Source organism: Engystomops pustulosus, chromosome 3, assembly GCF_040894005.1.
Source record: "Engystomops pustulosus chromosome 3, aEngPut4.maternal, whole genome shotgun sequence".
Classification (NCBI taxonomy): Eukaryota; Metazoa; Chordata; class Amphibia; order Anura; family Leptodactylidae; genus Engystomops; species Engystomops pustulosus.
Genome location: NC_092413.1, coordinates 153107564 through 153121183, shown reverse-complemented (window position 1 = coordinate 153121183; position 13620 = coordinate 153107564). Strand labels below are relative to the sequence as shown.

The 13620-nt window shown below is 41.7% G+C and overlaps 1 protein-coding gene across 4 annotated transcripts in view; it reads left to right on the top strand.

Moving 5' to 3' along the window:
- The window catches only part of LOC140122118 (probable cation-transporting ATPase 13A4), a 103191-nt gene that overhangs the window by 45211 nt on the left and 44360 nt on the right, over nucleotides 1-13620 (top strand). For 3 of the 4 annotated variants that reach the window (XM_072142603.1, XM_072142602.1, XM_072142604.1), the window contains 6 exons: nucleotides 4500-4569; nucleotides 5107-5241; nucleotides 5331-5403; nucleotides 8318-8449; nucleotides 11797-11967; nucleotides 12209-12366. In XM_072142603.1, coding sequence (XP_071998704.1) covers nucleotides 4500-4569; nucleotides 5107-5241; nucleotides 5331-5403; nucleotides 8318-8449; nucleotides 11797-11967; nucleotides 12209-12366 — 739 coding nt within the window. The remainder of the gene's footprint in view (nucleotides 1-4499; nucleotides 4570-5106; nucleotides 5242-5330; nucleotides 5404-8317; nucleotides 8450-11796; nucleotides 11968-12208; nucleotides 12367-13620) is intronic. The other variant, XM_072142605.1, reaches the window with a different exon arrangement.

The following is a 13620-nucleotide window of genomic DNA, read 5'->3' as shown; positions in this document are numbered from 1 at the left end:
CATAAGGCATTAAAGATGAAACAACCCCAAAAAATGTGTACTAGCATTTCTCCCGAGTATAAAATTGCCCCACACATGCAAATAAAATGTTGTATGGGTACGCAGTGAAGCTCAGAAGGGAAAGAGGGGCATTGGCCTTTTAGAAGCCAAATTTGACAGACATCCTTTACATGTGTCAGCATGCATTTAGAGAGCCGAAGTGGTACCAAAACAGAGGGGAACCCCAACAAGTATCACCATTTTGGAAAGCACACCCCTTAGAGAATTTAGCAAGGTGTAATATGTGTATTTGTCCGTAAAGGTGTTTGATTTAATTAGGAATTAAATAGATAAAAGGTGAACATTTTCCTATAAAGGTCATTTTACTCCTAATTTTATATAGCCACAAGGGATAAAAAAATGTAATAACCCCTCAAAATGTCTAAACCTATTTCTCTCAAGTGTAGAAGTACCCCACATGTGTATATAAAATGTTGTATGGGCGCACAGTAAAAGGAAAGGGGAATGTTTGCCTTTTAGAAGCCAGATTTGACAGAAATGTTTGACATGCATTTGGAGAACCCTAGTGGTATAAAACGGATAAGAATCCAAAAAGTGACCCTAATCTTTGAATGCACACCCCTTAGAGAATTTTGCAATGTGTAATATATGTATTTGCCCCTACAGGTGAATGATCCAATTAGGCCCTAAACATTTAAAAAGGTGAAAATTTTCCTATAAATGTCACTTTACCTCTAATTTTTGTAAGCCACAAGGGATAATATATTAAATAACCCCAAGAAGGTGTAAAACTATTTCTCCCAAGTGTAGAAATACCCCACATGTGCATATAAAATGTATTATGGGCGCACAGTAGAGGAAAAGAGGAATGTTTGTCTTTTAGAGGCCAAATTTGCAAGAAATCCTTCACATGTGTCAGGATGCATTTGGAGAGCCGTAGTGGTACCAAAACAGAGGAAAACCCGAAAAGTGACCCTAATTGTTGAATGTACACCCCTTGGGGAATATAGCAAGGTGTAATATGTGGTGTAGTGTAATACACGTGGTGAAATGAGCATTTTGAACATATAGGTAGTTTCCAAATACGATGTGCAATGGAGTCCAAGATGGAAATTTCAATTATTTCTGGAAAGTTCAGTGCCCGTTATGTGGCGCCCCTTATGAAATAATGGAGGGGTATAGGGAGCAACGGGACATAACAGTTGTTACAATTATTCATTTTACCGAAATTAATTCACAATAGGTTGGGCGTGAATTGTGAATGTCTAGTGTATAAGGAGGTAGTATATATCAAGGGACCAACTAAACTTTTGTCACTCTGGAGTTGTCGCAGGTCTCTTAGTAGTATGTAGTGTCCATCCTAACTCCTCTTTTGGAACAGACTCTTTATTGAGTCCTACCATTAGAAGCAGCAGAATTCACCGGGAAAATGCTGTCCTGGAACATCTAAACCAGAGGTACTGGGGCCCCGTCCTTCTTGTCCCAATATTAGTTTCCTAATATCTTCCTCTTGAAAACGGAGAAATGATACGGCAGGACGTGCACATTGGAACAGCTCGTAAGAGTTGTACAGCATCATCTGAACAATGTGCACGGCCAGCGCTTTTCTTCGTTTTAGTAGGGAAATTATCGCCAAGTGTTGCTCTTATTCACCTTAGCGATGCCCATTGTGACGAATATTGCTGCTTTTGGCTGGACCAAATCGACCAGCCAATAGCGGCAAACATGGACAGAGGAGGGCAACAAAACCCCTCTGGACCGCAAGGCACAATTGGTGGCTTTCAGGAACAGCCGCCACCCTGCCCCGATCACCGTGTCTACAGACATAGTGACCGGTATTACTGACGTCATAAGTAAATTCGCTGCTATTGGCTCGTCTGAATTGATGAGCCAATAGCAGCGATAATAAACTGGGGTTGTGTGGGGGGAACGTAACCCTTCTGGTCCATGGGGCAGGATGGATGGCTGTCAGGAACAGCTGCCGTCTTACCCCAATCAGTGAACAGCCGCCGTCTTACCCTGACCGGTGTTGTAAAGTCACTACTCGCCGCACCGTTCTATAACAACGCTCGTTGGGAATAGGCTATACAATCTTTATTTATTTTTTAAGCAATTTAGACAAATAAGGGCTTATTTTTTGCGAGACGAGATGCACTGTAAAAAAAACTTAATTTTAGTGGGTTTTTAGCTTATTGAAGCAATTTTATTAACTTTTTACGTGTGGAGGAAAATAAAATAATCAATTCTTGTTTTGGATTTTTAGCATTTTTTGGGGGGGGTGTTCACTGTAGCATAACAATAATATATTATCTTTATTCTACGGATCACTACGATTACGGTGATACCTCATTTATATAGTTGTATTTATATTTTTCCAATTTTATTGAAGGAAAACTAGAATAGAAAAAATTGCATTTGTTTTAGTATTGCCATTTTTATAGCGGCATAATTATAGTATTTTTTGGTTTACGGAGCTGGTTGTAAGCTTATTTTTTGCGTGACAAGTTGCTCTTTTTATTGGTATCATTTTGGTGCTTGTAACTTTTTCGGATCACTTTTTAGAACATTTTTTGTAAAGCAATTTGATAAAAAGTTTTAATTTTTGGCAAGTTTTTTGGTATTTTTTTTTACCACGTTCACCGAGCGGGTCCAATTATGATTAGGATTTATTGTACAGATTGTTACGGACGCAGCGATACCAAATAAGTGGGTTTTTTTCGTGATTTAGTGTTTTTTATACTTTATTACTTGTGTAAAGGGAAATGTGGTGTTTGGGGGGACTTTCACTTTACTTTTTTTACAGTAACTGACATCTAAGCTTGAACAAGTGATCTTCTGATCACTTGTTCAAGCTTTTTTACAGATTACACAGTGCAATACAGATGTATTGCACTGTGTAATGTAAGACACTGAGCATGCTGCGCATGCCCAGTGTCTTACAGCCGGGTCCTGCCAGAAGGCACGGACCCGGCTTCCGGATCAAGATCTTGCAGCCCCGGGCACCGGCAGTCCCGGGGCTGCGATCTGAGCAGCGGACCCCCCCGGTACGCGCCGCGGGGGGGTCCGATTCAGGTAATGTAGACATTTAAATGCCTCTAACACGCCGCGGTCATCGCGACCGCGGCGTGTTAGGGGTTAACACCCGCGATCGGAGAAATCTCCGATCGCGGGTGTTAGAGGCGGATGTCAGCTATAATATATAGCCGACACCCGCAGCTTCTGGCGCCGGCTCCGTTCAGGAGCCGGCGCCAGAAGCTTGACGTAATAGTACTGCATTTTGCGGGAACGCACCTCCCGCGATGCAGTACTATTACGTCAAATGTCGGGAAGGGGTTAAAGGGGTTTTCCCATGAAACACATTTATGTCATATCTATAGGAGATGCAAGAAATTTTGAGAAAAATTCAGCCCTCCAAGAGCAGTAGGAGAGAAATATTAGTCAGAGGGACCATCAGATAGAAGCTCAGCTAGAGAGAGGCACCTTAAATGCAGGCAATAAGAGGTAGGGAAGATGGACCAATACGTTGGAGGAAAGCAAGGTCTCCAAAGAATAAGCCCGATGGATGAAACTTTGACCTGGCACTCCATGTTAGGTGATTTTTGGCACAGATGTAGGTTCCAGAGGTGGTATCTGTGTCACACAGGCATGAAATATCCTGTGAATATATCATAAATTTGTTTTTTGGAAAAAACTTCCATTCCAGTAAGGTTATCTTGCTATGGTTCTATACAGTTTTTGCACTTGTAGAGAAATAAATAAAATATATATACAGGCAGTCCCCAGGTTACTTACAAGATAGGTTCTGTAGGTTTGTTCTTAAGTTGAATTCTTAAGTTGAATTTGTATGTTAGCTGAAACTGTATATTTTATAATTGTAGTTTCAGACAAAAAAATTTTTGCCCTAGTGACAAAAGGAGTTTCAACATTTTTTGCTGTAATGGTACCAAGAATTATCCATAAAGCTTAATAACAGACACCTTACAGCTGATCATTGCAGCCTGGGACTATAGTAAAGCAACCAGAGAGCTTCACCAGAGGTCACAGTGAGCAGAGGGGTCCATCTTTAACATGGGGATGTCTGTATGTTGGGTGTCCTTAAGTAGGTGGCTGCCTGTATGTACTTTTCCCAGCTGGGATTTTCTCACATGGCTAAAGCTTATCAAAGGTGTCTGTAATGAAGCTTTATTGTTAATCCTGGTTCTTATGAAAACCCAACATTTTTAAAATCCAATTGTCACAGAGACCAAAAAAGTTCTGGCTGGGATTACAATGATAAAATATACAGTTCCGACTTACATACAAATTCAACTTAAGAACAAACCTACAGACCCTATCTTGTATGTAACCCGGGGACTGCCTGTATAGCCTAATTTCAATGGGAAATTCAATTTTGCCACACATTTTTCCATCGTGTGTGAATGAGCCCTTTTTAGCGATACATTTCTGTTACGATGTTGTCATTTTGCAACTTACTGTAAATTATTTATTTTAAAATACAGAAGAGAAATATGTGGCCTGAACACAATAGAGGTAGAAGTTACTCCCATCTGGAAGCTTCTCTTCAAAGAAGTAAGTTTTTTTTTCATATAATGTTAAAAGTTCATACAACCATAAGCACATAAAAGACATAACATAAAATTCTATAATATCTATAATAAAAGACTGCATGCGCCGCTCTATGTGCAGGACTTGCTCTATCTTCTGCAGCCTGTCAGCAGTCACCTTATACACAGGGCTGTTGAATCCGCAGTCTTTTCCATGAGCCCATATTAAGCGAATTGGGATGTGTGCTAGTGGTAAAAAACACAGCTAGCACTCACCTGTAAATAACATTTGATTCCATATAGGATTAGTTGGAAGAGGTGCACTGGAATGTTATCCTGGGTGTAAAATGTATTCACTGAACATAGCACAACCCCTTTTCCCCCAAATAACTGCCGTGTGTCTCTAGCTGTGAATGATTTTGTCTTTATTCCATGGCTTGTTTTCTGTCGAATTGACTATGTTCAATTTATTTTTACAATAATTTAAACAATATAATGTTTCCATGTTTATTATGTAAATGTTTATTTCCTAAGTAACACCCACCTCTGTTGTACCTCATAGGTTTTGAATCCATTTTATTTTTGTCAAGCCTTCTCTTTGAGTCTTTGGTTTGCTACTGGTTATATTGAGTTTCCTTCTGCTCTTGTTGTCATAACCTTGCTTTCCATGTCTGCCACTGTATACAATATGAGGATGGTAAGTCATCTCATATATTTTCTCAATTACTTATTTTATTTGGAAACGTGAGAGATTATTTAAAATATATTTTTCTATGTTCTTATCAGCAATCAGTAAAATTGCACAAGATGGTTTCATCTAATAACAGCATTAAGGTTGCAGTGCTTGGGAAAGATGGAGGTAAGTAACCGACAATAGAAGCTTAAATTGACGATTGGTAACTAATATGCTGTCAGTTTAATAAGCTGTTTCAAACCGTGGACAAAGCCAAAAACAGATAGGCAGTGCTATTAATAGATTTGACCAACAAACCCCCCAGAAATTCTAATATTAAATATTATTGTCTTATATATATATATATATACACTCACCGGCCACTTTATTAGGTACACCATGCTAGTAACGGGTTGGACCCCCTTTTGCCTTCAGAACTGCCTCAATTCTTCGTGGCATAGATTCAACAAGGTGCTGGAAGCATTTCTCAGAGATTTTGGTCCATATTGACATGATGGCATCACACAGTTGCCGCAGATTTGTCGGCTGCACATCCATGATGCGAATCTCCCGTTCCACCACATCCCAAAGATGCTCTATTGGATTGAGATCTGGTGACTGTGGAGGCCATTTGAGTACAATGAACTCATGGTCATGTTCAAGAAACCAGTCTGAGATGATTCCAGCTTTATGACATGGCGCATTATCCTGCTGAAAGTAGCCATCAGATGTTGGGTACATTGTGGTCATAAAGGGATGGACATGGTCAGCAACAATACTCAGGTAGGCTGTGGCGTTGCAACGATGCTCAATTGGTACCAAGGGGCCCAAAGAGTGCCAAGAAAATATTCCCCACACCATGACACCACCACCACCAGCCTGAACCGTTGATACAAGGCAGGATGGATCCATGCTTTCATGTTGTTGATGCCAAATTCTGACCCTACCATCCGAATGTCGCAGCAGAAATCGAGACTCATCAGACCAGGCAACATTTTTCCAATCTTCTACTGTCCACTTGTGCAAATTGTAGCCTCAGTTTCCTGTTCTTAGCTGAAAGGAGTGACACCCGGTGTGGTCTTCTGCTGCTGTAGCCCATCTGCCTCAAAGTTCGACATACTGGGGGTCATTTACTAAGGGCCCGATTCGCGTTTTCCCGACGTGTTACCCGAATATTTCCGATTTGCGCCGCTTGTACATGAATTGCCCCGGGTTTTTGGCGCACGTGATCGGATTGTGGCGCATCGGGGCCGGCATGCGCGCGACAGAAATCGGGGGGGCGTGGCCGAACGAAAACCCGACGTATTCGGAAAAACCGCCGCATTTAAAAACCGAAAATGTGTCGCTTGGGGAGCGCTCACCTTCACCTTCTATGGGATGGTGCATTCCGGGGCGTTAAGATTATTTTCGGCGCTGCAGCGCCACCTGGTGGACGGCGGAGGAACTACCATCTTAAATCCCAGCCGGACCCGAATCCTGTGCAGAGAACGCGCCGCTGGATCGCGAATGGGCCGGGTAAGTAAATGTGCCCCACTGTGCGTTCAGAGATGCTCTTCTGCCTACCTTGGTTGTAACGGGTGCCGATTTGAGTCACTGTTGCCTTTCTATCAGCTCAAACCAGTCTGCCCATTCTCCTCTGACCTCTGGCATCAATAATGCATTTCCGCCCACAGAACTGCCGCTCACTGGATGTTTTTTCTTTTTCGGACCATTCTCTGTAAACCCTAGAGATGGTTGTGCGTGAAAATCCCAGTAGATCAGCAGTTTCTGAAATACTCAGACCAGCCCTTCTGGCACCAACAACCATGCCACGTTCAAAGGCACTCAAATCACCTTTCTTCCCCATTCTGATGCTCGGTTTGAACTGCAGGAGATTGTCTTGACCATGTCTACATGCCTAAATGCACTGAGTTGCCGCCATGTGATTGGCTGATTAGAAATTAAGTGTTAACGAGCAGTTGGACAGGTGTACCTAATAAAGTGGCCGGTGAGTGTATATATATATATATATATATATATATATATATATATATATATATATGACTTTTATGTTTTTATACAATAAGTGTTGCTTTTGCTAGACTGTTCTCAATTTATTTAAAAAATGGAGGCTGGATATAAGGCTGAATTCCCACGAACGTGTGCCCACCTGCCCGGGCACACTGGGGAGGAGGAGAGGTGAGCGCTACTAACCCCTCCCCTCTCCATAGCAAATAGAGGCGCATAGCTGTTCTTACGGCAAAATATAGAGCATGTTATATCTTTATTGCAGCCACAGTTGGGACGATGAGCACTTGTTTTGCTCAACCGACCTCGGGCGCCATAGATGCCTACGGGAGTATACGTCCCCCATATGCTCGTGCAAATTCAGCTTCAGAATGTGCTGAGACTTCCATCTTGGGAAGACTTGGGAGACTTCCATAAATTGTGCCTATTTCCCACCTTACGCCACCATTACGCCATGTCAAGTGATCACTGGCAGTGTGGGCCTTCCCAGGGTATTCCTGTGCCTAGGCCTCTGACCTGGCATAGAATTGTGTAGGCTAGGGCATATTTCTGTGCCTGGTCAGCGCGGGAATAGAAAATCTCCATCTGTGCAGTGCATAGCAGTCGGATTTAGGAGTCGGATAGAGCCTACTGATAGATCTGGAGGTTGTTTGGGGGCGAGTGCAGCAGCGGCATATAATAAATATGCCTCAAAGAGAATAAATTAAGATATATGATGTGTTTTCCAACCTAAAATGTGCCACTACACCACCTGCATTTCTTTAAGTAGCTGGGGTTTAAGATTCCAAACCTGATAATATAAGTCCTATCCTTTCCACCATTTCAGACATGACTTGTAGTAGGTTCCAGGACTTATCTCTGGCAGCACCAGTTGCATCCATGTAATGCCATATAAGCTGGGGAACAAGTACTTTACTTCAGTGATCATGCCAGATTTGAGATCTTCATGTGAATATGCTTGTAGAGTCCCTGATCCTGCTGACAGGTTCCCTATAAGCTTAATTTATAAATAAACTAGAACAATTCTGAAATAGTCATTCTTATTTAATACTGTGCTATTATTTGTATCCTAATTGCAATATTTCATCTTCAGATATACAAGAACTAGAATCTCAGTACTTGGTTCCTGGAGATGTCATAGTTTTAACGGGGAGGAGAATCTATTTGCCTTGCGATTCCTTATTACTTACTGGAAGCTGTGTTGTTAATGAAGGAATGTTAACAGGTAATACATTAGGTGCATTTCTAAAACCAGAGGATATCATTTAGTATAGCATTTATTTTAAATGAATGTACCCAGGTTTTAGGTAAGAGGTGATGGCTGTAGGTACCCAACTTATAAAATTTGAACATGACAATGTTTGCCAACTTTAATCATAGGTTTTCTTTTATTAGTATGACATTAGAATTTTTGAAAGCCATGGGGTTGGAACTAGGGATGAGCGAGTATACTCGTCCGAGCTTGATGCTCGGTCAAGTATTAGCATACTCGGACCGGCTCGTTGCTCGGACGAGTATTTGCCCTGCTCGATATGGAGCATTTAATTAAAAAAAAAAAGTGAAGAACAGTAAAAAAATGCAATTAAAACATTTAATTTAATCATTTAATTGAAGAACACAGTGAAAGAACACAGTGCAGAATAGATCGCAGATGTTCTTTCACTGTGTTCTTTCAGTGAAAACATCTGCACTGAACAGTGCTCGTTCAGTTTGTAATTTTACTGAAAAATGTTAGGGTCTCCCATTGATTTCAATGGGGCTTGTTACTCGAAACGAACACTCGAGCATCAGGAAATGTTCGACTCGACTAACGAGCACCAAGCATTTTAGTGCTTGCTCATCTCTTGTTGGAACAGGTAAAAGAAAAAAAAAGAGTGCCGTATTCTTACACTGGAGAGTGTTAAATATCAGAGTGAACTCTGCCCAGGACCAAGGTGCAGAGAGCTGGCCGTCGAAGGCTCAATCATCAGCCCAGAACTAGAACACAGAGCTGCATAATAAAAAGTGAATCACAGAGAAATCAGGAGGTTGTGACAAGGAACAAAAATTCCATTTTTAATTGAAGAACAATAAGTAATTATAAAACAAAGCAACATCAAGTCGGTGAACTCTGACATTCAGGTGCTACAATAACAATAGGTAACAAATAAAAGTGGGGCCCCAAAATAAAACTATTTTATTCAGTAAGAGGCTCCCTTTAGCCCTGCACAATAATAGAACTGTGCAGTTCCCAAACTGTAACATGGTGAGGTAGTCTGTATTATTCAGATTTAAGGAGAATTTGATAGATATAGGGAATAGAGAGATAAATAGATTGCATCATCCTCTCCTGCAGAGAAAAACTCACGTGCTAGGAGAAGCCTGAACCAAGCGCTGAAGGAGCCATACAAGTGAGACAGCTTCATTATCATAATGTTATATCTGTTTTATTAGCAAAATCACTCAGCACAGGGATTAACCAAGTCATGATCATCAGTGTAGCTACAGCATTCTCAAAGTATGTTTGCTTCATAATGCATCAAATCAAATGGTTGGTTTCCTTTAAAAGATATGATCAGCTGCATAAGTAAGAGGTCTTCATTATGACTTCCCCCGTCCATAGTTTAATAGTGTTGAATTCTCTGTCAAATGTCTTCAGCTCTTTCCAGCACACTGCTCCCTTAAAAATACTTACATTATAATGTCACCTAGATAACAGTGCTTTCATACAGGAAACAATAGCTATTATTATTGATATGTATGCAAAACAGGTAAAACAAATCACCAAACATATATGTGTATTTTACATATATAAGTAACAAACATGTCTTTTGTCTTTTAAGAATAATATAATTTAACAATGTAAAACACATGTTCCTAATAATATAATACCTATCCATTTAAAGGGAACCTACCATCACGAATCTACCTATAAAGGTAGATCGGGTGGTAGGTGGATGTATGGGACGTGAGGATAGCCCTTTTTAGAGCTAATCCTCACGTCCCCGCTAGCCTAGCATAAACTTTATTGCCCTAATATGTTAATTTAATTAAGCGGCTACCGGGCAGTGGAGTAGCCGGACACGAGGCTACACGGCGCGGCTACTCCACGCCCCAGTAGCTGCTTTCCCCCGCCTACCCTGTGATCTTCGGCGCGCAGCTCCTGGCAGCTGCGCGCCCTCGTTCGAGAAGCCGGAGTTCTGCGCATGCGCAGTAACTCCGGCCAAGATGCGCGATCTCGGGAACGAGGCCGGAGTTACTGCGCATGCGCAGAACTCCGGCTTCTCGGGCGAGGGCGCGCAGCTGCCAGGAGCTGCGCGCCGAAGATCACAGGGTAGGCGGGGGAAAGCAGCTACTGGGGCGTGGAGTAGCCGCGCCGTGTAGCCTCGTGTCCGGCTACTCCACGCCCCGGTAGCCGCTTAATTAAATTAACATATTAGGGCAATAAAGTTTATGCTAGGCTAGCGGGGACGTGAGGATTAGCTCTAAAAAGGGCTATCCTCACGTCCCATACATCCACCTACCACCCGATCTACCTTTATAGGTAGATTCGTGGTGGTAGGTGCCCTTTAATGATGTTTCTCCCAATGCATTTTAAATCACAATAGAAATGCATCATGTGACCAACCAACTGCATTAATCTTTATACAGCTCCCGATTGTCTACATACAGCTGGACCCCACCACCCCCATTGTCTATATACAGCCTGTGTCCACCACCTGTGTCTATATATAGCGTTCCCCATCCCCATTTTCTATATACAGCATCTTTTTACCCCCAGTGTCTTTACACAGCCTCCCCCCCACTAGCAGGTTCCATAAACAGGTTCACCCACCCCCAGTGTCTATATACAAGCCCCCCAACCCCAGTGTCAATATACAGCCCCCCCCCCCCCCAGTGCCTTTACACAGCCCAACCACAGTATCTATATGCAGCCACCCTAACACTATATGCAGCCTCCCTAACCCTTAATTTATGCACAGCCACCCCAGTTTATAGCATTAACTATATACAGTACCTCTATCATATTTCTATACAATCCCCCTTTTGGTAATTAATAAAGTAATTATTAAAGAATTAAATATATAAATACTTACCTGTCTGTTCCCAAACTGCCTCATTCTTATTTCAGCTCTTCTGCCGGGCAGCAGCTCCATGGAGGGAAGCTGGAGGCTTGGGTCTGCCGGGACTGTCTAGGTCCTTCATAGCATACAGACTGGGGCAGACAGATATCTTAAAACAGGTGCTATTGATATATGTATGGCAGGTCTGTATTCCTGGTGGGTGAGTCTGGTGGCTGCCCGAGTCACTTACCAGGGTATTTTGACGGCCCTAACTGCAGCAGAGCTCATGTTCTAGTAAACAGTAATTGGACCTGAGAATGATACTTTGACTAAGGCTGCAGGGGTTAGCTGAGCAAAGGGGAGGGGTCTCAGTCTCCTAAATATTAATATTAAAATGGTCATTAATATCATTATTCAGGAAAACCCTTTGAAGGAGTTACCGCAGTCACTGAAGAGTTGAATAATTTGTCTACAACTGCTTTACCGTCCTGATGTTAATAAATAAATATTTATAAACTGATATTTTTAGGGGAAAGTGTTCCAGTGACAAAGACGCCACTACCAAATGTCGACAATTCTGTTCCATGGAAGGTACACAGTGGTGAGGATTACAAAAGACATGTGCTCTTCTGTGGAACTGAGGTCATCCAGACTCAAGCTTCCCAAAGAAGTGTGGTAAAAGCTGTTGTATTAAGAACAGGTAACGTAAAAATAACCATTATATTTAAAAAAAAAACCCTCTTTATTGAAGAAAATAAACAACTTAAAGAACATAAACACTTTTAGACAATCTAGTACAGTCCCTTAAAAAAGGACAAATTATTAACTACAGGACAATAAAGTCAATAGAATAAAGCAAACAGGGACATGTGAGAACAATAAGAAAATTAGAATTAATAACTTTTCTTAACAAAGGTTTTTTATATATATATATATTTTAGGATTTAATACAGCAAAAGGTGACCTTGTGAGATCCATACTCTACCCCAAACCAGTTAACTTTAAACTCCACAGAGATGCCATCAGATTTCTCCTGATACTTGTGGGTGTCACAATGATGGGAGTGATTTATACAGCAGTTATATACGCAAGAAATGGAGTAAGTTGCTTTCTTCCAGTCGGAAATAACTAAAAAAACTGTTTTTAATATTAACAAACTACTGACTGACTCTGTGACTTTCCCTATGTGTTTCTTTCACAATACATCTGTTATATACATCTGCACTATGTAATGCTGCATTAACCCTTGGTTGCTGCTGGAGTAAGCTGCAAAACTTACAGCCTGATTTGCTCTTTAACTACAATCACTAATTAACAACTAATCACTGTGAATGGGGCATTGTCAGAAAATTAATTGAAAATCCAAGTTTACATAGGCAATTATCACCAATATATTTCAATTGTGAGTCCATAAAAAATTAAAAGTCCATCCTAAGTGGCATCATTACCTCGGTGTGTGGAGACAGCAAGCAAATCGAACAAGGGAAAAGACTCCCAGAACGGTGCATATGTATGCAACATAGGGGCTTATTTACTGAGGGTCCTGCGGACGAATTTCCATTGGGTTTTCCAACGTTTTCGGGGATCGCAATTGTGTTTTCGGATTGAATCGCAATTGCGCCGGTTTACATGCAACACAAATAGGGGGGCGTGCCCTCTTAGTCTCCGACGGATTTGGAAAAATCGCGGGATTTAACTTAAAAATTGTGTCACAAGCCAAGCACTTACATGCACCGCGAGGAAGATGGTGAACTCCGTCAGACCTGATCGGGGAAGCGACATATGCAGGAAATCAGGCGCATAATATTCTTGAATCGTGGTATAGTGCATCGGGACCTCCTCTGGACTGGGTAAGTAAATATGCCCCATAATGTCCATCAAGACTTTTACTGAACATTTATGAGTAGACCTTCCTATTCCTCTGTAAGAAAATTTTTGTTCATATGTAAATAAGGCATCTGACAAATTCTTATTCCTTAGAATTGCCAAATGTAGGAACAGGTAACACAACCAGCATTATGGCCCTGTACATAATTAACATACAGGTGTGTCTACTTTACTTATTTTGAATTTGACTAAGGACTCTAGTTTCTCTTTAAAACTATTCAATGCAATATTTCTACATGTTAGTAAAAGCCACAACTGGTTGTAATTTACAAGACATCCTCTGGGTGGCACATTTGGGGTCGACCTGTCTTGGCTGGGGGTCTCTGTCTGGGGGGGGGGGGTCTGTCTGGGCTGAGGGTGTCTGCCTGCGAGGGGGGGTCTCTACCTGTGAGGTGGGTCTCTACTTGTGAGGTGGGGGAGGGGGTGTGATCTGTCTGGGCTGGGTGTCTCTGTCTTGGAGGGGAAG